The sequence below is a fragment of the Vicugna pacos genome, chromosome 15 (assembly GCF_048564905.1).
Source record: "Vicugna pacos chromosome 15, VicPac4, whole genome shotgun sequence".
Classification (NCBI taxonomy): Eukaryota; Metazoa; Chordata; class Mammalia; order Artiodactyla; family Camelidae; genus Vicugna; species Vicugna pacos.
Genome location: NC_133001.1, coordinates 44,110,619 through 44,133,001, shown reverse-complemented (window position 1 = coordinate 44,133,001; position 22,383 = coordinate 44,110,619). Strand labels below are relative to the sequence as shown.

The window sequence follows — 22,383 nt, the reverse complement described above, 5'->3', positions numbered from 1 at the left end:
GGCCTCCTGGGGCCTGCTGGGCCCTGAGGGTCCAGCCCTCAGGGGAGTCCCCACCAGCCCAGCAGAGGCTACCCCGTGTGCCTGAGACTCACCCTCTTCCGCGGGGGCTCCCCGGCCATCCTTCGGGGTGCAGCAGCCATTCTCCACGGCTCTGGAGGCTTCGGGCGGGGTCTCAGCTGCACCCTCTCCCTCTGCTGGGGCCCCGCCCTTCTGCCCCCCAGCGGGGCTCCCCTCCTCTGGCTGAGGCTCACTCCGCTTCTCCAAGTCCCCATTGGGTAACAGCTCTGAGGGCCCTGAGTCTTGGGCCATGGCCGGGGACTTGGAGGTCACCGCAGGGTCCTTTGGAGTGTCACTGCTTTCCACCTGGAAAGAGAAAGAAACACAAAGGGAGCCTTAGACCAGTGGTTTTAGCTGCTTTAGGATCACTGACCTGTCTGAGATTCTGGTGAGACACACACCCTCTGTCCAGAAGATTGTGTTCGTGAAGGTTCATGTAGGCAAATACACTCACGGTTTTTCTCTCAGATTATAAGTTCCTGGGCCTGACCCCCTCAGGTCAAGGGGTCTGTGGGCTCCAGCTTAAGAAACAGGAGAAAAATCCGAGCAGGTCTGACAGCCTGGGTCCACTGCAAGCTGCACCCGCCCCCACACAATTCCCACTCACTGAGGTGGCATAGGGCCCCCAAGCCTCCTCTGTGGCCCCTGCTGAAAACAAATACTCCTCGCGCTAGCCCTCCTCACAGCCAGGACCCCTCCTCAGAAGACCAGTAACACCGGGCTGATCTGACTTCTCTGTCGGAGCCCTCCTGGCTATCCTCTTGGTCTCCTGAGCTGCTGCCTGGTGAGTGAAGTGTGAGGATGAAAGGGGGCCTCCTCTGGGCCCCAAAGCCTAGTGCCATTCGGTCCCTCAGCTTTGACCCCACAACCTCTCCAGGGCGCTCAGACCCCAGGAGAGCCAAGGCCCCGGCCAGCAACCCGCAGTCTCTGTAGCCAGCCCTCCCCAGCACGTGGTCCCACAATCCCCCTCTAAGAGGAAGTGTACTGCTTTGTCCTCAGGAGCCTCAGAACTGAGCTTGCTACCAGAATCACATCGAGAGTAGTCACGACTGTCCTTCCTACGTGTCACTGCACGGTGGGCAAAACTCCTTCTCACGCATTGCCCCTTCAGAGTGGCTCCGCCTCCTTGGGGAGTTCTGTGACTTCCTTGAGGTCACACACTCTGTAAAGACAGAATCCAAGGAGCACTTGGTCCTTGGCCATCTGGGGACAGTTAGGCCAGGACATCTCAGAAGGAACAGAGGTGTCTGCTTGGGGTGAAAAAACGCAAGAGACATCGTGCTTGGAGCTCTGCCACCCCTGTGGGCACCAGGCCATCCCCAGCAACCTGCCCACAAGCTCCCCTGCAGAATGCCTGCCTGGAGAAGGGTGGGAGCTGCATGCACTCAGCAAACACCTCAGGAAGGTGCCATTCAAGAGGGCGCTTCAGTTTCCCCACCTGTGAGGCCAGATGACTAGGCAAGACCAAAGGAGGGTTTCTTTCTGTTTAAGTGCTTTTTTTTTTTTTCCTATTTAAAAAGTCAAACACAAGTAAAAATTCAAACCACACAAAAATGGAGGGGAGGGAATAGCTCAAGTGGTAGAGCGCATGCTTTGCATGCACGAGGTCCTGGGTCTGATCCCCAGTACCTCCTCTAAACATAAATAAATAAATAAACCTAATTACCTCCTCCCTCAAAAACAAACAAAAAACCCAAACCACACAAAAATGTAGTGTTAAAAGGTTAAAGCTCCTACTTCAATTCCTTATATCCAAAATCACTCCCTGCAGGTGAATCATTATTAATAGCTTGATGAGTATCTTTTCTAGACATTTTCTTTATGTATCTACAATCACGTGTGAGTTCCATGTTTACACATATGTATTTATACGCACATCCAGATCCTCATTTTCTTTTCCCCTTAAAGGGGGCTCATACTACTCATACTGTTCTGCATCTTGCTTTTTCACTTAACAAGCACAGCAGGCATTTCTCCATGTGGATCTGGCTCATTCTGGCTCATTCTGTGTCTCATTCAATGTCTACTGAATGGACAGTCCAGAATTTATTCAACCCGTTCCCTAATGGTGGGCCTTTGGGCTGGTTTGCTTTTTGCTGCATTGACCCCCTTGCATTGATAGTGCTGTGCACGTGTGGATTTCTGCAGGCCAGAGTCCCAGAAGTGGACTTGGCCCTCTAAGCGTGAGTAGACCCTGCCAAATTTCCTCCAGAAAGTCGTACCCTTGAAGTGTACCCCAAAGCCTGAGAGAGTGCTTCTTTCCCCAGATCCTTGTCACACAGCCCAGCAACCCCCAAGGCTGCTTCTGCTCCAAGAGTCTGCGATCTCAACTTTTACGATCTCAACTTTTACATATGGTGAGGAACCCCTAGAAGTGGCAAACAAGGATGAGAGCCTTAGGAAAAAACAAAAATGAAAACCAGACCGCCCTGGGTGAAGCTCCCTCCGCAGAACAGCCCGAGGGTGAGCGGAGGGGACTCCAGAGGCCTTGCCAAGCTGCTGCCCCCGGCTGTGCGGGGCGGCTTGGGGCAGGCCTGCTTCCAGGAAGAAAACCGCCCACTGAAAGCTACAAGTGTGCGTGCTCCCCAGCAGCGGGGGCGGGGGCCGCAGCAAGAGGAAGAGGAGGCCCCTGGCCTCCGGCGGAAGGGAGACATCCTCCACGAGGCCTGGGCGCTTGGGGCCAAAGCCAGCAGAGCCCGGAGGCCAAACACAGGCCAGCCAGTGGAGCAAGCAGGCCCATGTGTCAGGACCCACACACTCTGTCTAGGACTCAGAAGCTCTTTGCTACCTCCCTCTCAAGCCAGTGAGCTCCCTGGCCTAGAGTGCCCTCCCTGGTGTAAATCCTCTCACCCCTCAAGGCTCGTGTGCATGAGAGTCACATGGCCCAGGCAGCCTGCAGAGTGGGGTGCACCTGGGCTCCCACTGCCACCCTCAGGTCTAGCTCTGCCAGGAGCCACAGAACCCCAAACATGGCACTCCCAGGGAGGTGGGTGTGGGGGTCCGGCTGGCCCACTCGGGCTGAGAGGGTTAGGTAAACACTAATTTCTTACCATGGCCGTGTCCTCCTTTCCTCTAGCTACTTGCTTCCCCACAGACACTTCAAGTTAGGGCAGGCTCCCAGCCCCACAAAGCTGCTCAGACAACTGGGCTGTCACTCACTTCCTGCCCTGGGACCACACAACCTCTTTTCACCCTGGGACTCACTTCCTGTTGACTGCCAGCTCCATAGCATAGAGAACAAGGAGGACCTGCTCTGAGACCCAACCCAGCCCCAGGGTCCCGACACCCCCTGATCGAGCACCCCTCCAAGGCTGGCCCCCGACGATCCTGGTCTGCAGCAGTGGCAGCAGAAGCGTGAGGTGCACCATCCTTCCAGAGGTGGGTGGATGGGGGGGTGGGGGAGCACTGCACCCCGGGGCTAGCTCAGCAGGCTGAAATCTGCCCTGTTCTCACCAGTCCTCACCCTCCTCTCTTCCCGACCAGGCCACCCTCCATTGCCCACCCTCTCTGGTCCTGCATGACCCTGAGGCACCCAAGGCTCTAGGCTTAGGGGAGCCACTGACTCTTACCACGGTCAACTCTTGATCTATTTTACCCATCAAGAACTCCCACCCAAAGCCAGTAGTGGCTCCTCACTGGCCCTCTCTCTGGGGCCCAGGGTCATACCCACCCAGAAGAAACCACCGAGAGGGAGGAAGGAGGCCCATTGGCAAGTGGACTGAAGCAACTTTAAATCACCAGGGAGGAGCTGGATGCTCCCTAAAAGGGCATCTCGGGTGAGAGCAGTGTAATCCACACCTGGAAGCCACTAGAAGAGGCTACCCCAGCCAGGCCTGCACCTTCTGCCTCCACCTCCACACCTTCCTTCCAGCTCCCTCCTCTCCCCTGTCACCACCAGCTTGTGGCTTCCTGGAGGCAGGGACTTTGCTTTATTGTGTTAGACTCAGCATGGAGTAGGGCACCTGGCAGGTGTTCAGTATCCATAATCGATTCCTTAATGCCAAAGACTAGGTTAATAGTGAGAGCATCCCATTCAAGGGGGACTTTCAACTTTGTTGCATATTAGATGTAACTGTTAAAAATTCTGTTTCTATTTGCTTTTATTCTTTACAGTTGCCTTGAAAGGAGACAGTGTGCCCTGAGACACTCATTTTTCCCATGGTGGTGGGGGGAGTAGCAGTAGAATCCCCCAGCCCTTTTAGAAGGCACCACCAGCAGCTGTAGTGACAATTTCCGCTTCCTCTGCGTCTCACCTGTGGGGAAGGGGGAGGGGCCAGGAGTGGTGGCAGAATGGGAATGGCAGCTGTGAGCCCCCTCATTTCTCCCCCCAGGGTGGGTGGGTGCAACAGATTTGAGTGTAGCCTAACCGCACTGTGCACCTGCCCCCGCCCAGTATGCCTCACTCTGGGTCTTCAAATCCTGCCCACCACCTCCTGGGGTCCCTCAGAGTTTGCTGACCTTTGCTTTCCTTCCTGCTAAGACCCCTCCACTCCAGGACAACTGCCTGCTTCTCTGTTGCCCACCCGCTCCTTGGGCCTCTCCTAGGAGCGGCTTATTCCGAGCAGTGAAGGCAGTGGTTCTCCACTGGGGCGATTTTGCCCCCAGAGGACATTTGGCAATGTGTCTGAGACATTTCTGATCGCTGCACTGTGGGGTGAGGGGGGCAGAATGCTGGCTTCTAGTGGGTAGGGGCCCAGGATGCTGCTAAACACCCTACACGCTGCAGGCAAGGCCCACGGCACAGAATTGTTCAGCCCAAATGTGGATGGTGCTGTTGTTGAAAAGCCCTGGGCTGAGGGCATGGGCACTGACCAGGGACTGTCTTTCTCTAAGGATGATTTAGAAACAAATTTTTTTTTAAATTGTGGTAATTTCCCATTTTTACCACTTTCAAGTGTACCAGCCAGTGACATTAAGCACACTCACATTGTTGTACAGTCATCACCACCATCCATCCTCAAAACTTTCATCATCCCAAACTGAAACTTTGTACTTATTAAACAAAAACTCCCCCTTCCTCTCTCCCAGTCCCTGGCAACCACTATTCCACTTTCTGTCTCCTAAAGTCTGTCTGTCTGTCACACACACACACACACACACTCCTGGCAGGTATTTGTGCCAGGCCCTGGTCTTTGGAGCTCTCAGCCTTGTCCCCAACTGCATCCCCGCACCCCACCCCCACCCCCACCCCAGAAGCCCCTGTGGCGCTGGCAGACAGCTGGTCTGGCCTGGCCTCGAGGAGTGAGGGTGAAGTCCACTCCAGCGTTCACTCACACCCCCCCAGCCCACCACACTCCGCATTTGTTTACAAAGCGCTTTCACACCCTATCTCATTAGAACACTCCTCACACGGTACCTAATTATTTGTTTACTATGTGTCTCCCTCCTAGACTGTGAGCTTTGCCTTATTTATCTTTTTATTTCTCTTCCTTCCAACCACTCCACCAACAGCTCCCTAGTACCAAGCACAGGACCCAGCCTAAATATGCTTATACCATTAATAAACTTAATTATCACAATTATCCCAATGGGCCGTGCTACTCTCACTTTTCCAAGGAAAAGGGCTACAAGGCTTGCCTCAGGTCATACACCTTCTAAGTGGTGAAGCTTCCAGGATGACCCAGGTATCGGAGAGGCATTTGAAAGCTGGCTCCCCCTCTGGGTTGAGTCGCCGGAAAAACCCAACCTCAAATCCCTAGGGTTCCAAGGAGGAAAAGGAGGCTTTGATGTGCCTCAGCAGGGCCAGGGAAAGGCCGCCGCTGTTTCCTTGGCAGCAGCCACCACAACGAAAAGCCAGAGGCAAAGCAAGAAGGAACCTTCTGCAGGGAACCTGTCCGGGCCAAAGCCAATTCCCCAGCACCCCTCCCCCGCATTACCCTCCCCTTTTTCTGGAAGCCTGGACTAGACTCCAGAACTCTCATCCTTCCTTAGGAGGTGAGGTCTTGTCTCCCAAGGTGGGGCAGAGTGCTGAGGCTCCAAATAGGGAAGTGATTTTTGAGGCCTTTTTTTTTTTAGTTGTAATATTTACACACAAAAAATAAAAACCTGGCAAATAAGAGATGAAGGAAATGATACAAAGGAGATAGGGCCCAGGGCCCAGCACTCCAGGGCAGCCCTGTGTGCAGGTTTACCTGGGCCCAGGTGTGGAGGAGTGAGACCCGGAGACCCTGCCTCTCCCACTAGAATCCCCTAGGGGTCAGAGCCAGGTCCTTGCCTGGCTCTAGGCACCTGACTCAACCTCTCCTCCCATGCCAGGAGCTGCTACTGAAAGGGGTCTGCTCCCCTAGATCCCAGGGCACCTCTGGGGAGGACCAGAGGCTGGCAGATGTGGAAGTGGCCTCACCTTCCCCCAGGCCTTACCTTAGCCTCCTCAGCCTTCCCCACCCCCAGCCCCCCACTGCCGTTGTGCCTTTAAGGCCCTTGGCAGCACTCAGCTCTGTGCCAGCCGGGAACCCTGGCATCCGGCCAGCTATGGACTCTTGGTTAAAGACACACAGACACAATCACATGGGCAGACACACAAGTGGTGCACACGGCCCAGAGACATCCGCTCACCGGCCAGAGATGTGCTCAGATGCCGCACAGTGATGTCAACAATAACTACACACACACAGTCCCCCTCCACCCACCCCTGCCATTCATTCCAGTCCCTCGGCTCCTGCAAGTCCATCAAGCTCCCTACCAAGCCTTGAATTTTTCCAGGTTGATTCCAGTTTCAGGAAACAGCTGAATGTTCACGTAAGCAGGGCAGCCCTGTCCCCTAAGTGTTGGCACTGGGCCCAGGCTCCCCTACTCCTCTGCTCCAGGCCTTCCTGCAGCCCCTTCCCTGGGCAGTCTTCTGATCTGATTGGCTAGAAGTGGCCTTGAGGCAGGGAGCCCACTCCCGAGAGAGGCCCCACATGCCTCCCTGCTCAGCCTTCTTGGTGTGAATGGAGTCAGGCCCCAAGACATTGGAACCGGGACTCTGACCCTTCCAATTTCCTTATTCCTTGTGGAGTGGCTAAAAGTGCCACTAGTGGGGTCAGGGGACGGGAGGACCAGAGAGAGAAAGACGGCCAACTATGGAAAGTCTGACCCCAGCTTGGGTACAACTTCTAGGTCCCACCGTCTCCCTCACACCAGAGATCTCTCCAGGATGTGTGTGTGCGTGTGTGTGTGTGTGACTCGAGACTGAGGACAGAACCTCAGGGCTTGGTGAAGTCTTAGAGGTCACTCGGTCGAGGCTCCTGCTGGCTGTGGCAAATGGATGCAAGAATGAACATTCCTGGTGAGTGACCAGCCCACCAGGGCTCCACTTCCAGCAGGGATACCTGTCCCCCTGGAAGAGGGCCTGGCGGTGCTCTTTGAAGTCAACCTCAAAGGATTTCAGGGTGAGCTGGAGGCTCCCTTGAAAAAGCCATTATGTAGAGAAGACCCATGTAGCATTTAAGTAAACCTCTTTTGAAGTTATTTCTGTTTTTAACCTCCACCATCCAGGCCCAGAGTGACAGGTTTGGTGAGCTGGGGGCCCGCTGTAGAAAACGGTGCTTTCTTGTCTGTGCTTCATGTACCTTTCTAAAGTTTCTGATGGGTGTCTCCCCGCCCCCACCCACCCCCGCTGGGGCGTGCTCACCCTGCCCCACCCTACGAGGTGATTTCACAGCTTTAATCACATCCCCTCTCAGTCTTTGTCTCTCTAGACTGAGGAGCTGTAATCTCTTTAGTCTGTCCTCATTTGGCAGCCTGGCCTTCCCCTTGATCAGTTCAGCTGCCCTCCTCTGGAGCATTTCCAGCCGGTTAAATCTTTCTTGGGGTGGCCGAAATGAAACGCACAAAATTCTCTAGGTGAGGATGATGAAAGCAGATCAACGTCAACAACTCTGCCCAGATGTGTGTGTGGCGGGTCCCTGCAGGGGCAGGAGTGGTGCAGGTGCAGCTCGGGCTCTGGAGAAGCCCACTGGGTCCTAGGAAGCCTACAGGGGCCGGCACCAGAGGGAGTGAAGGCCTCTCACTGGAGGTGGCCTGGAACATGTGGCTCTGGGGAAGCGGCCAGGGAGGGATGAAAATAAATGGATTTTTGGAAAAACAAAATGGAGGTTCTGGGATTTCATTTAGATGCTCCCCCAATAAGAGCAGCTATCCGAGCGGCCTCTGAAAGGGCCCCTGCCAAACCCTTCTAGCTCCTGTCCAGAAATCTCAGTCTCTGACAATAACACTGCCGCCGTCCCTGGGGCCTGCAGCACCTTCCTTCTTCTCCCTGGTCCATGGCGGCCAGCAGTGTAGGGCCTGCCAATTCTGTCCCACCACAGCCGCCCCCTAATAGGCTTTGGGGTATCTTCTGGCACCACCCACCCTACCCTATCTCCCTGCGTTCAACAGTCATGCTCCCAGATGCCAGAGCAAGCTTCTCAGAACACGACTCCCATCACTTCACGCCCCCTACCCTCTCCAAAACCTTCCAGATGAACACAGCACATTTTTGAGAGAATAAGGTATAAATCCTCAGGTTTCCTGCAAGCCACCTCTCCAACAAAGATCACATGCATTCTTAAATGAAACCCTCATCCACTCAGCCAAGCCAGTGTGCCTACAGCCCGGTCTCCCCACTACACATAAGTCTGCTGGGCAGAGTTACAAGGAAAGTCTCTATTCTCATGAGAGGTATGACAGCCCTGTTTTCCTCACACCTTCAAAAGCATGAGAAGCCTGGGGTGCGGGCAGCAGGGTGTGGATGCAGGCTCACAGGCAGGAAGCTCCCGGAGGGGCTGGGGCCCAGGAATGGGAGATACCCTTCCAGGAAGTTCTGCACATAAAAACAAGGGGACACTGAGTCAAGATTCCAAGAGTTAGTGAAGGAGCCCTTCTGACTGGGACCCAAAGAGGGAATTTGAGCTGTCTTAAGAATCAAAAAATCAAATGAGCCAATACTGCAAATTCCCAACAGCTGAGTTAAACGGTACCCAGCTGGCTTAAGCTTCAGCAGAAGGTTCCCCAGTTTCACACAGCTTACACCCCGAGTCTTTTACTCTGAAGTGGGGCACTTTCGCCCTCATGAACTCACTCACTCATGCATTGCGTTGGAGGTTCAGCCTCCAACGTGGAGTGAGTAACGCTGGCTTTGGGCCGGTCTGGCTGAGCTCAGCGCCTGCTCCCAGCCCCCTCCTCCCCCTCCCCCTCCCTCCCTTTCTGGGTTATTCTTAGCAAGAGGTGACCTCAAAGTGCTCCCACGGAGCAAAAATAACCCTGGAGGAAGTTGATGAGTATAAATCTTCAATGAATAAAGACATATACCTAGTAAACAGGGCAGGGAGTCCTAAAGGGCTGGTCCCCCCCAGGGTCTGGTGAACAAGGGCAGAAACTCTCCCTCCTAGAGCCCCAGCTACAACCAGCGTGAAGGACAAAGGCAGTCGCAGGGTTTTCTGGGCCTGTGACCAGGCAGGAATCAGATTTGGACACCCTCACTTGTTACTCTGCAACGTCCTCAGAGCTGGTGAACAGGAAGATGCCTCTTCCTCTCAGCCTGACACTCACACCCACACACAGGCTCACACCCTCCAGCCAGCAGAGACCAGCCCCGCACGCCACTGTCCCCTCCTCCGGCCACGGGCACTGGCCAGCCCACAGGCCCTGAGCCCAGGTGCCAGCTCCCCTCCTAGGCCCCGCCCAGCCCTGCAGCCGGCTTCCTGTTTCCTGTTGCCGGCTCTGGCTGTGAGCATCCTGGCTCTGAGGCCAGTGCCGCAGGCCAACAGGCTGCCGCCGGGTTTAAACGGGCCCACCTCTCACTCCTCAGACCGCAGCCTTCCCCACTTACCCACTGGCTCCCTGGTATTTGGGTCAGTCACCCTGTTCAGTTCTATTTTCTCTAGATGCTTTCTGGACCAGGTCCACACACTTTCCAACAGCCTTGCATTCATATATTAACTTAAAGGGAATTTTAGATACCCAGTCTTCCAGATGGTGCTGCTGGAATGGCAAGGAGCAATGAGCACTGTGGGCTTTGCAGCTGGGAGGCGTGGAGTCCAAGCCCAGTCCTCTCTGAACCTCAGTCTTTTCATCTGAATGTGAGGACGGCAATGACAGCAGCCCCCATCTACCCAACACAAGTTTATTGTCAGCATCAAATGAAGTCATGGTTGTAGAAGACCTCTGCAGGCAATCGAGTGCTGCACCACTCTCAGCCTTTCTTCACGGTCTCTGTCCTCAGCGAGTGGGTGGACAGTGCAATGTAGGGTGGCATAAATGGCAGATCTAGTGGAGGAGACATGCTCTCTCCACTGGCTTTTCCTACTATCTGGGTGAAAAACCAGGTTCTGGTTTTAGTTTTTTAGATTCTCAATCCACCAGGAAATGATACTTTTGTAAAATATAAAATCATGCACATGGATGTGGCGACAGTATCAAATTGATATAAAAGTTTCTAAATACTTATTCACAAGTTCTACACAGATGAGTAACAAACAGTTCGCAGACTGGTGCTTCTCAAGGTCAGGTGTGAAGACCCAAGCCTGGGACTGGTGGGCTGATATCCTGTCTTACCTCTCAGTGTTCATGTTATTTTTTTTAATTAAAAAAATATTTGGGGGGTAGTAATTAGGTTTGTTTATTTAAATGAAGGTCCTAGGGATTGAACCCAGGACCTCATGCATGTTAAGCATGCAGTCTACCACTGAGCTGTAGCCTCCCCGCTTAGTGTTCATTTTAATTTTACAAACAGTTCAAAAGGGAGAGCCAGTGTGGGTCACGATGGCTGCACTAGGCTTCACTTGCAAGACAGGCTTTGGTGGGCTGTGACACTGGGTAGGCAGAGAGATGGGAAGGCAGCAGAACAGCTTATGAGGCAGTAGGACAAACATGCTTGCGGTGTTCAGGGAGCAGCAAGAAGACGAGGTTTCTTTGGCAAAAGAGATGACACTGAGCACAAGTGCGGAGGCAGGAGAGAGCACGTGATGAGGAGCCAAATGGAGTGTTCCCGGCCTTGTCCCATGAGAAATGGAACCCCTGGAGATCTCTGAGCAGAGACATGCCATGGGCTGTATTTAGTATAATTATGTGTGGCCTCCTCTCTAGCACACCAGGTTGAAATAAGTCTTATTTATTTGGCAGGTGCTCAGTAGGTGTAATGTGTTTATCATTGAAAAAAGAAGGGCTAGGGGTGGGAGTCTAGAGAGATGCTGGGGGCAGGTGGGATCTGGTCTGGGTGAGGGTGAAGCCAGGAGGCTGATGCAGGAGCAAGTGAAAGGTACCCAGGGACAGACAGGCCATGGGAGCAAAAGTTGCAGAGAGACGATTTCATAGCCTTGGGCCAGGGGGTGGTGAGGACACCACTGGATGTACCTCGTCCCTCCTCATCCAGCATGAGATGTGCAACGTTTGCACAAATCAAGAGCCCAGCCTGCAGCCACGTTTTCCTCTCTTGCTTCCCAGGGCTGCCCCTTCCGTTCCACCTGCCAGGATCTGAGCCAAGCTCCTCGCCTTTCCAGGCTTAGCTCGATGACACACACTCAGCTGCTTTAAAGCTCCCTGGTCAATCTGTTCCCAGGTTCACAGCTGGACCAAGTCCCCAGAAGCCCTCCCTGCTGTTCTCTGCTAGGGAAGGGAGGAGGCCTGGGCAAGCACCTGTTCCATGAGTAAACCAGGTGGCCTGAGACCCGGGGGACTGTGGGCTGGCCCTGAGCTGCAGCACGACGTCCCACCCTCCCTCCCCCATGGGCTCCCTTAGGGGTCTGGGAGCCTGCTGCCAGAGAAGACCTGCAGGCTGTTTTCTCTGTTCCCCTCACTGTGCAAGGGGTTCCTTTCACAACAGTTGTCTCGGCCCCCTGCCTCCCCAGTCAGCACTGCCTTCCCCATGCTCTCTCTCCCAACCCGGGACCTCGCTCAAAAGTCCAGGTGGCTTCAGGTGTCACTTAGGACATGGGCTGGACCACATCCAGACTGACCTGCATGGGATGTGCACTCCCACTGGAGCTGATGAGAGGCTGATGCCAGACACTCATTGAAAGGCCTTACAGACCCTGGTCCACTGGCCCCTATAGGGGGACAGGTTTATGACACTGCCAACCCTGTGCATTTAGACTCCTCTTTGCTGTTTGCAAAGCACCCCTGGAGGTGGACAGGGCAGGTATTATTGACAGCTATATTTTACCAATGAGGAAGCAAAAGTTCAGAGAGGTTCAGTAACTTGCTAAGGTCACACAGCTGGGAAGCAGTAAATCCAGTGCTGCTGCTTCTGTTTCGGGTAAGAGCAGAGCCAGTCATTGCTGACCACTAGCTCTTTGGTGTTTCCATCCATTCAATTTTCACAGGGGTCTAGGAGGAATGCTCCTTTATTATCTTTCTTCTTCAGAAGAGGAACCCGAGGTTCAGGCAATGACTTTTTCAAGCCACACAGGTGGTCAGTGTTGGAGGTGGGATTTAAACCCAGTTCTTTTGGATTCTAAAGACTGTGCTCTTCCTTCCAGCTGGGCCCTGCTTCAGGCCAGGGGTGTATGACGCACTGACCCTTCGCCCACTGGGCCATGCCCCTCTTCCTTCTCATCTGTCTGTCTCCGGACACACTTCCACATACCTGCCTCTAATTTCCTTGAACCCTCTGTCCCTGGGGCCTCACCCCACCTCTCAGTGATGTGCCCTCCCTCTGGTTCCAGGGACTCAAAAAGATGGGTCAGAGGGTTGCCAGGGCTCACTGGCTACAGGTAGTGGCTCCCGTCCCTAGCACCTAAACCAGGGAAGGCGGAGTTTGCCCTGCAGATCATGGACACACATGCAGATCAGATATGGAATTACCAGTGGGCTCTGACTCAGCCTGGCTCCCCCTCCCACTCCAGCCTGCACTGAGCCCCTCCACTTTCTCCCACAAGCTGCCCAATGCAGGCAGGAGAGTGGAGGGATGCCCTGGCAATCTGGAAGTGCAGCCTGGAGTCTGCTGCAAGCTGGAAATTCCTTTGAAGTCTCCCATTTTATCTTTCAACTGCATGTGAATTTTTCATTCTGGGCCATGAAATATCCGTGTTTGCTTTCATATTAAAATGTTTAAAATTACTTACCAGTTAAATGACTTAACTTCTGCCCCTCTTCCCCTCCAAATCTCCAAGCAGAATTGGCAGCGGTGCACTTTAGTACCCTCCAGGTTCCCAAACCTCTTGGCTCTAAGAACCACCCCGTCTCCTTCAGCTGGTGCAGCCCTCCCTCCCGCCCTCTGCTGTCCTCTTTCACTGTGGCCACTGTTCACCTGGACTCTCTGCCCCAAGGGAGAAAATCCTGCCTTACTGAGAACATTTCCTTGAAGGGCTCCTGGCTTGTCCTTACCTTCTTGCTCCAAGTTTCCCATTCACAGCTGGAAGGGTTTAAAAGAAAGGGACCAGCTGTCTCTGGTGCCGGCAAATTATTGTTCTGCTTCTGAGTTTAAGACATAAGGCTGCAGGCTTCTACAGCCCACAGGCCTTGCCCTCTGGAGTACTCTCCGTCGTGGGCAACCCCAGAGCCCCCTTCCCCAGGTTCAGAGACAATGGTCCCCAGAAGCCTGGGGCTCGTGGGCCAGCCCTGGGGCCTACACTTCTACTAGATCTAAACAGCGCCCAGACCTCCTCCTCTCTTAGAAAGGGTCTCATCAGCCTGCATCTCTTGCCTGTTCACTTTGATCAGACTCCCAGACCTCAGTTCCCTTTCCCAGGCTCTCAGGTAGGGCAGAGAGAGTGGGTGTCTGGTTGCGGAGGGAGGAGCCCCTGCAGGCAAGCGAGGGAGAAACAAGTCCTGCCCTCCTGCTGCCCTTCCAGAAAGAAGGTGGGAGTCAGGGGTCTGGTTCAAGTCCCACAAGACCCACAGCGCAAGACCCCTAGCCTCTAAAGGCCTCCAGTTCAATACAGAAAATAGAAAGTTGTGGGGGTGCTTGTGGGATCTAGAGAATGGGGAATGGAACTGGGCTCTGCAGCTGGAAGGGCGCACCCCATCACCTGGTCTTAGCGTCCCCAGGTCCCTGCAGGACACACATCACTGGCGTTTAAGAGCATGCGTGTGCGCGTGCACGTGCGTGCTGCGGGGACACCGCCACTCACCGGGGGGTGCTTGCGCTTCCTCCCAGGCCGCCCCACCTTCCGTGCAGTCGTGCTGGGCTCCTGCCGCTCCTCCTTGCCACGAGCCTCCTCCTGCTCCTCTCCCTCCTGTGGGCACAGACACAGCCTGTGAAGCCAGGGCTGGACCCCAGAGCCCTGCCCACCATCCCACCCCTGTGGCAGCCGCACTTCCAGGGCTGTGCCACGCAGGTGTCCCTGGCAGGGATGGTTTTCCCCCCACCTCGCTTCCTGCCTGGTGAGGAACTGAGCAGCCCTGAGGGCCGCATTTAAGTCTAGCCTCGGGGAACTGCAGGGCCGACCCCGCTGCCCCAGCAGGACACACAGCTCTCCCTCCTGGTGGACACATTTTCTGAACCACAGAATCATAACACATGCTCCGACAAAGAATTTGTCTCTGAATATAAGTTTATTCATACAAAAAAATCTTACACAAGTACAAAAATGAAATTAATTATATACTGAATGAATCGCTTTTATTGAAAAGAAAATCACATGAAGGGAAATACGAAATTTAGCGGTGTATGTTGGAAGTACATGCAGCCCCTGGACGGAAGCCTGTCACGGACCTGGAGGGCGTTACAGCCGCTGTATGTATATCTGCCCGGAGGCACTTGCCATGTGGTGCTGACACTGCATGTTCCTGTCACCCCACAGGAGCATCTCAGGGACCATCACATCTTGGTTCATCTTGATGCCCCTCCTTCATTGAATTCTGGACCAGAAGTTTGGTTTTGTCACCACATTTCACCTGGCACCTGCCAGGGACGGGCTCTGCTGTGCTTGTCTCATGGGGCAGACACATAAACCTAGAAAGTCCTCGTGCCTCACTGCTCCAGCCTGGCCACAAACCACCCACAAGTCGCTTCTGACTCAGCGGGCTCCAGCATGACTAATCACGAGCAAAAAGCGTGTTGGGGAAGGAGAGAGAAAAAGACCCTGACCCAGTAGAGGACCCATAGTCATGCCCTGCATGATACCAGGCGCCACAGATGGCTTCATGTCCTCCTGCGGAGAGGCCAGCCCAGAGCCGTGCTGATGCCATGGAAAAGCAGGGAAGGTGCACAGATTCCCAGGGGATTTAATCACGATGGCCCTCAAAGTCCCACTCGACTTTCATTTTTTGTGATTTCAAAATAGCTTGTGGTTTGCCACATTAATTTTCAAGTGATGGTGGGACACGCAGATGGAAACCTACTGTCACCAATTGTAGACGTTAGACCAATGGCAAGAGAAGCACTGGCTCCCTCTGTCCATCCATCCACTCAAGGCATGTCTGGGACACACCCACCCAGAAGGGAGACTCAGGGTTTAGTTGAGGTTCCCAGTCCTCCAAAGACATGTAAGAGAGGCACAAGGCCTTAGCACCAAGGGGAAGCTACAGTCAAGTTGGAGTTGGAGAGCGTGTTCAGAGGAGCAGGAAGAGGACACCAGTGTATTGTGTGTGCAAGAAATAAAGGGAGCTGCCAACCCCAGAGGCAAAGTTGTTGAAGACAAAGCGATTTGGTTAGGGATGGAAATGGTCTGCCTTAGAGATAAGCTGTGCAGAATGGCATGGCAGTGAGGACCGAACGGCTGGGGAGGGGCTAAAGAGACAACTTAAGGAGCCCAGCTGAGAAAAGTCTGAAGGAAAAGCCAAGGACAGGGAGCCCAGAGCCGGCTGTGGACAAGAGAGCAGGGTCCAGGGTGGAGAGAGAAAGGCTGCTCTGTGACCAGAGACCCTTGAGAAACTCTTTTCAGGAAGACACAGCAGAGAAGCTGTGAGGGCAGAAAGGCTGAGGTGGGGGACAGCCAAGGGTGGGGAGGCCTCCATGAGAGACCTGGGGAGCCCAGGGCCATACGCCCCATGTAAGGCCAGGCTTGCTAGTGCCGAGCTGCCTTTTGAGCCCCCACAGATAACCCCCATTTAAGAAACAATCACTGGGATCATACAGAGAGGAAATATTACCAAGACAGCTTAACTTTTTAAAATTCAAGTATAGTTGATTTACAACATCGTCTTAGTTTATGGTGTACAACATAGCGATTCAGTTATAGATATAGATAGATTCTTTTTCATTATAGGTTATTACAAGCTATTGAATATAGTTCCCTGTGCTATACAGCAGGACCTTGTTGTTGATCTATTTTATATACAGTAGTTTGTATCTGCTAATACCCAATTCCTAATTTATCCCTACCCTCCCCTTTCCCCTTTGGTAACCGTAGGTTTGTTTTCTATGTCTGTGAGTCTGTTTTTATTTCATATATAAGTATATTTGTGACACTTTTTTAGATTCCACATACAAGTGATAACATATGATATTTGTCTTTCTCTGACTTACTTCATTTAGTGTGATAATTTCTAGGTCCATCCATGGTGCTACAATGGCATTATTTCATTCTTTTTATTGCTGAGTAATATTCCATTGTATATTTATACCACATCTTCTTTATCTGTTCATCTGTTGATGGACATTTAGGCTGTTTCCATATCTTGGCTATTGTAAATAGTGCTGCTATGAACATTGGGATGCATGTATCTTTTCAAATTAGAATTTTCTTCAGATAAATGCCCAGGAATGGGATTGCTAGATCATATGGTAACTCTATTTTTAGTTTTTTAAGGATTCTCCATCCTGTTTTCCATAGTGGCTGCAACAAATTACGTTCCCAGGAACAGTGTAGGAAAGTTCCCTTTACTCCACACTCATTTCAGCATTTATCCTTTGTGGATTTTTTTGTTTTAATTGAAGTATAGTCAGTTACAACGTGTCAATTGTTTCAGTCACACATATACATACATTCATTTTCAGATTTTTCATTATAGGTTACTACAAGATATTGAATATAATTCCCTGTGCTATACAGAAATTTGTCTTTAATCTGTTTTATACATAGTAGTTAGTATCTGCACATCTTGAACTCCCAATTTATCCCTTCCCACCCCCTTTCCCCTCAGTAACAGTAAGTTTGTTTACTGTCTGTGAGTCCGTTTCTGTTTTGTAGTTGAGCTCATTAGTATCTTCTTTTTTTTTTAGATTCCAGATATAAGTGATATCATATGGTATTTTTCTTTCTCTTTCTGGCTTACTTCACGTAGAATAACGATCTCCAGATCCATCAGTGTTGCTGCAAATGGCATTATTTTATTATTTTTATGGCTGAGTAGTATTCCATTGTATATATATATACCACAGCTTCTTTATCCAATCCTCTGTCTATGGTCATTTAGGTTGTTTCCATGTCTTGGCTATTGTTAAGTAGTGCTGCTGTGAATATTGGGGTGCATGTATCTTTTCAAATTTGAGTTCCCTCCGGGTATGTGTCCAGGAATGGGATTGCTGGATCATATGGTAAGTCTATTTTTACTTCTTTGAGGACTCACCGTACTGTTTTCCATAACAGCTGTACCAAACTACATTCCCACCAACAGTGTAGGAGGGTTCCCTTTTCTCCACACCCTCTCCAGCATTTATTATTTATGGACTTTTTAATGATGGCCATTCTGACTGGTGTGAGGTGATACCTCATTGATTGTAGTTCTGATTTGCATTTCTCTGATAATTAGCAGTATTGAGCATTTTTCCATGTGCCTATTGGCCATTTGTGTGTCTTCATTGAAGAACTGCTTGTTTAGGTCTTCTGCCCATTTTTGGATTGGGTTGTTTGCTTTTTCACTATTGAGTTATATGAGCTGTTTATATATTCTGGAAGTTAAACCTTTGTCAGTTGATCATTTGCAAAGATTTTCTCCCATTCTGTAGGTTTTCATTTTTTTAAATCAAAATATTTTATTGTTTTTTTTGGGGGGGGGATTGGGTTTGTTTGTTTGTTTGCTTGTTTGTTTGTTGATTTTAATGGTGGTCCTGGAGATTGAACCCAGGGCCTCATGCATGCTACGCATGCACTACCACTGAGCTATACCCTCCCCACAAATTGTCATTTTGCTTATGATTTTCCTGCACAAAAGCTTATAAACTTGATTAGGTCCCATTTGTTTATTTTTACTTTTATTTCCATTGCCTTGGTAGACTGCCCTAGAAGAACATTGCTAAGATTTCTGTCAGAAAATGCTTTGCCAATGTTTTCTTCTAGGAGGTTATAGTGTCTTGTCTTATATTTGTCTTTAAGCCATTTTGAGTTTCTTTTTATGTATGGTGTGAGGGAGTGTTCTAACTTAATTTACACGCAGCTGTCCAGTTTTCCCAACATCACTTACTAAAGACACTTTCTTTTCTCCATTGTATATCCTTGCCTCTTTTGTCAAAGATTAATTGATTGTAGGTCTGTGGGTTTATTTCTGCGCTCCCTATTCTGTTCCATTGATCCATATGTCTGTTTTTCTGCCAATACCACACTGTTTTGACTACTGTAGCTCTGTAGTATTGTCTGAAGTCTGAGAATGTTATTCCTCCAGCTTCATTTTTTCCCTTCAGAATTGGTTTGGCAATTCTGGATCTTTTGTGATTCCATATAAAGTTTAGGATTATTTGTTCTAGTTCTGTGAAAAATGTCCTGTCATTTGTGGAAGTTTAAATGATGGTCATTCTAACTGGTGTGAGGGGCTCCCTCATTGTAGTTTTGATTTGCATTTCTCTGATAATTAATGCAGCTTAATATCTGTGAAGGTTCTGACTGTATCTACACAAGTGCAGGTGAATTTCAGGCTGAGATGGTGCTTTTGGTCTGATTCTACCATGGCTAAAAGGACGCCACCTTAATCATGCTGACCAGGTAACTCAGCATTTACAAGACAGTTGGAGGCCATGGGAAGTTGTGGAAAGGCACAGGGCTTAGAGCAAACTGAAATAGGTATGAGACCGGCTTGTCCATGTGCTAGATCCAGGACTGTTCTCTCGGAGCCTCAATTTCTCATCCGTAAAATGGGGGTATGAAGGTGATTTTTTTTTTTTTTCTGCCTGCTTCTCAGGTTTTTAAGAAGACAGATGAACAAATGGTTTATCCCTTTGTCTGTTTTGTTCACTGCTGAATTCCCAGAGCCCAGAGCAGGCCCAGCACTTAGAGGGTTTTCCACATGTCCCCAGATGAGAGGACTATTTACATATTCCCCAGGGGCAGGAGGCTCACCTCCTACCTATGCTTGCCCAGAGAGCACTAGGCCAGACCTGGCTGAGCCTCTGACCGTTCCTGGTGGTTGGGCCCATGGGACCATAATGCACGGGGCTGCAGCCCAGAGGGGTGCTGAGGTGGGTCAGAACCAGTTGGGGCAGCCATGGAGTCTGGAAAGATTCCTACCACCCAAAAATTCTGGGCTATGAACTATTTCTTTAATGAACGGCATTTCTTACAGAGAGATCCACTTGCTTTTCTAACTTTTACTCTAAACTAATCAGAGACATGAAAGCCAATCAAAGCCACAGATCAGCACTAAGGAAGCATGGTTATTAGGCCACACTAAAACCAAGATACCTGCCCAGCAAGCCCCATCTTCCACTGGCATATGGAGAAAGTCTTTGAGGGCCCCTGATAGGCCACCCCTGTGCCGTCTGGAAACTTGCTGTCATTCCTCACCTTAAGCCACACATGTACTCTGCACAGGAGATGCTCAGCACATCTTTCCCTGTTGAACTTAATTCAGTGCGGCATTCTCAGGAGGAAGGGGTGGAGGGCCCTGACATCACACCACCTGTCCAGGTCCTGGCACGTTGAGAACAGGGAGCCCCAGGGCCGCACACTTAGCCTGTTCCTCAGGCCAGGGGGTTGGCGGGTGTGTGAGGGGCATAGCACTCAATGCCCAGTTCAGCACCCGGGTCTCAGGTACCCTGGGGTGTGCTTAGGAAACCAACTCTCCATGAGAGCTCAGGTCAGGACACGCACCCAAGTCTGAGCGACTCCAGCCAACACTTTCTATCCAGTCCTAAAGCACAACTTTGTGAAATGCACGTTCTTTTTTGCCAACATGTCATTCTTCCAAGGTGTAGTGCCATGAAGGGCGAAGGAAGGTGGCAATACCTTCTGCTCTGGGCCTGCCTACGTTCACACCCATGAGTGAGAGGGATGATACACTGAGCAGGGTGAGCAGATGGCTCGGGGCCGTGCCCCTCAAGGAGGCGTATCGAGGGGTTCATTCTCGCATCTGTCACGGGGCCTATTTCATTCAATATCTTTGCTGATGGGTTGAGCAAAGGAATGTAAAATATGCTTATCAAATCTGCAAGTAGCACTGAGCTAGGAGGCGTCACTAATACTCTGAAAGGGAAGAATCTGATCCACAGTGACTTGGAGCAGCTGGAAAACAGTAACAAATTTAGCAGGAACAGATTTGAGACCAGGTTGGTTTCCTCATCTGTCAAGTGAGGGTACTGAATTAGTCAGTCCTTCCAGTGGGTGGTGGCAGGCGCGGGGCAGAAAGTCTAGTGAGATGGGCTTTGGAGAGGGTGGGGGCAGGCTGAGCTTTCACTCTGCTCTTTACTCACTAGTCCCTTCCAGCTACTGAACCTCTCTGAGTCTCGCTTTCCTCACCTATAAAACGGGGAGGGGAATATCTACTTCACAGTAATGCTATAACAATTAAATGAAGTAATATGTGGAAAGCTGACACGTGAGAGTCACTCAAGAATTGTTAACTTCCTCTGCTCCCTCCCTGTCCCTAGGCAGATCCCAGCTCACCGCCCCGCATGTGCAGCCATCACTCACGGCTACAGACAAACCCCAACATCTGGCTGGTCCCGCTGCAGTGAGATACTCAAGAACACTGGGGCTCCATGGTCTTTCCAAAATGCAAAGCTGATTATGTCACTCTGCAGAGCTTAAGCCCTTGCTGAGGGGGCTCCCAGGGCCCTGCAGGATCAAGCCAAGCTCCTTAGCCCCGGTGAAGGAAGCCCCTAAGATCTGGCCAGCTGCCCCGCAACCCATCGCAAACTGACCATGCCAGGTGCAAAAGCGGGCTGCTTCCCTCCCCGGGACCTTGGCATAGACCCTTCCTTCTGCCCTGACTACCGTCTCCTCAGGTTGGCCAGCAAGCCCTGACTTTTCCAACCTCACTTCCCTTCCCCTGGGTCCCTCCCATATCCTACCTAGACGGAGTCCATGTGTCCTCCCTCTCCTGTAGCGCCCATAATCCAAGTGCCCACAATCCAGTGCTGCAACCGCCAGCGATCATCCTAGCCAGGCTACAAGCCCCTCGAGGGAAGGGACTATGTCTTATTCACTTTGGCATTCATCCCTAGTGCCTAGAGGGAGGCTCTGGCACAGGGCAGGCACTCAAAATACTTGATGAGTGACTGTCACATAGTAGGTGCTCAGTAAACGTGTCCATACACATAGAGAAAGGCAACCTGTAAAAATCAACAAACCTGCACCAGTACAACCAGGTAGGAGACTCCAGTGCTGCTCAGATCTTTAAGACTCCAAATCAGGAAACAGGATGACTAAAATGTATCTTCTAGGCTTAAACATAATCATGTCACTTTACATTTATGTAACTTTTTACAGCTTTCAAAGCCCCTTCACATTTGGTGGCCTGTTAGATTAAGTAGTTACCATCAGCCTCTCTCAACTTCTGAGGCTATGATTTGACCTACATTTTAACACAGCTCACTGGATGGATTATTTTAAGCCACACACAACTTCTCATTCTGATGAGCTGGGCCATGACAATAATAATCTCTCATTTGTACAGTACGTGGTAATTAACAAAGCATTTTCACATACGTTATTTCATTTCATTCTTAACACTTTACAGAAAGCAGAGCTGGCATTATTTTTTCCCACTACCCAGGCGGGAAATCTGAAATTCAGAGTGGTTATCTAACTTTCAGAGATCGGAGAGCCAGGAAGGAAGGCCTTTAGAACCCAATTTTAAGTCCTTCGATTCCTAGCCCAGGGGTCTTTCCACAGCAACATGCCACTACACCGTATGCTACTGACATAGGTGTGTGCACGTGTAGACACAGACATAGACACACACACACACAGAGAGACCATGAGCAGGCAGGCAAGCCACGGTAAAGGTTACACTGGCATTCACATGCACACATCCACACAGAGTGTCTCAGGGGCCTCATGCCTAGACAGGGACCCACCCCCTAAGAGAGACACGTCCCCCAAGGTCCTCACCCAGAGACAGACAGCTACATGTACGTGCTCCCTTCAGAACGTACACCGGATGCTCCGGACCCAGCATCCGTTGAGCAGATGTCTCAAGTTGGTGTGTGAGTCGAGGGGATGAACTTGCCGGATCTAGTCAGCCACTTGCCCGGGCCCCCTGGGACAAGAAGCACGTACAGCCTTTGCCAGCTGGCTGGCCGGCCTCCCAGGGCCTGTCTGTGGTCGTGGA

The 22,383-nt window shown here is 51.3% G+C and overlaps 1 protein-coding gene across 2 annotated transcripts in view; it reads right to left on the bottom strand.

The window, feature by feature from the left end:
• The window catches only part of DNMT3A (DNA methyltransferase 3 alpha), a 101,743-nt gene that overhangs the window by 46,623 nt on the left and 32,737 nt on the right, over positions 1–22,383 (bottom strand). For both annotated transcript variants that reach the window (XM_072938097.1, XM_072938096.1), the window contains exons 3-4: positions 14,088–14,192; positions 93–363 (exon numbers count right to left, since the gene is read on the bottom strand). In XM_072938097.1, the coding sequence (XP_072794198.1) occupies positions 93–363; positions 14,088–14,192 (376 nt within the window). The remainder of the gene's footprint in view (positions 1–92; positions 364–14,087; positions 14,193–22,383) is intronic.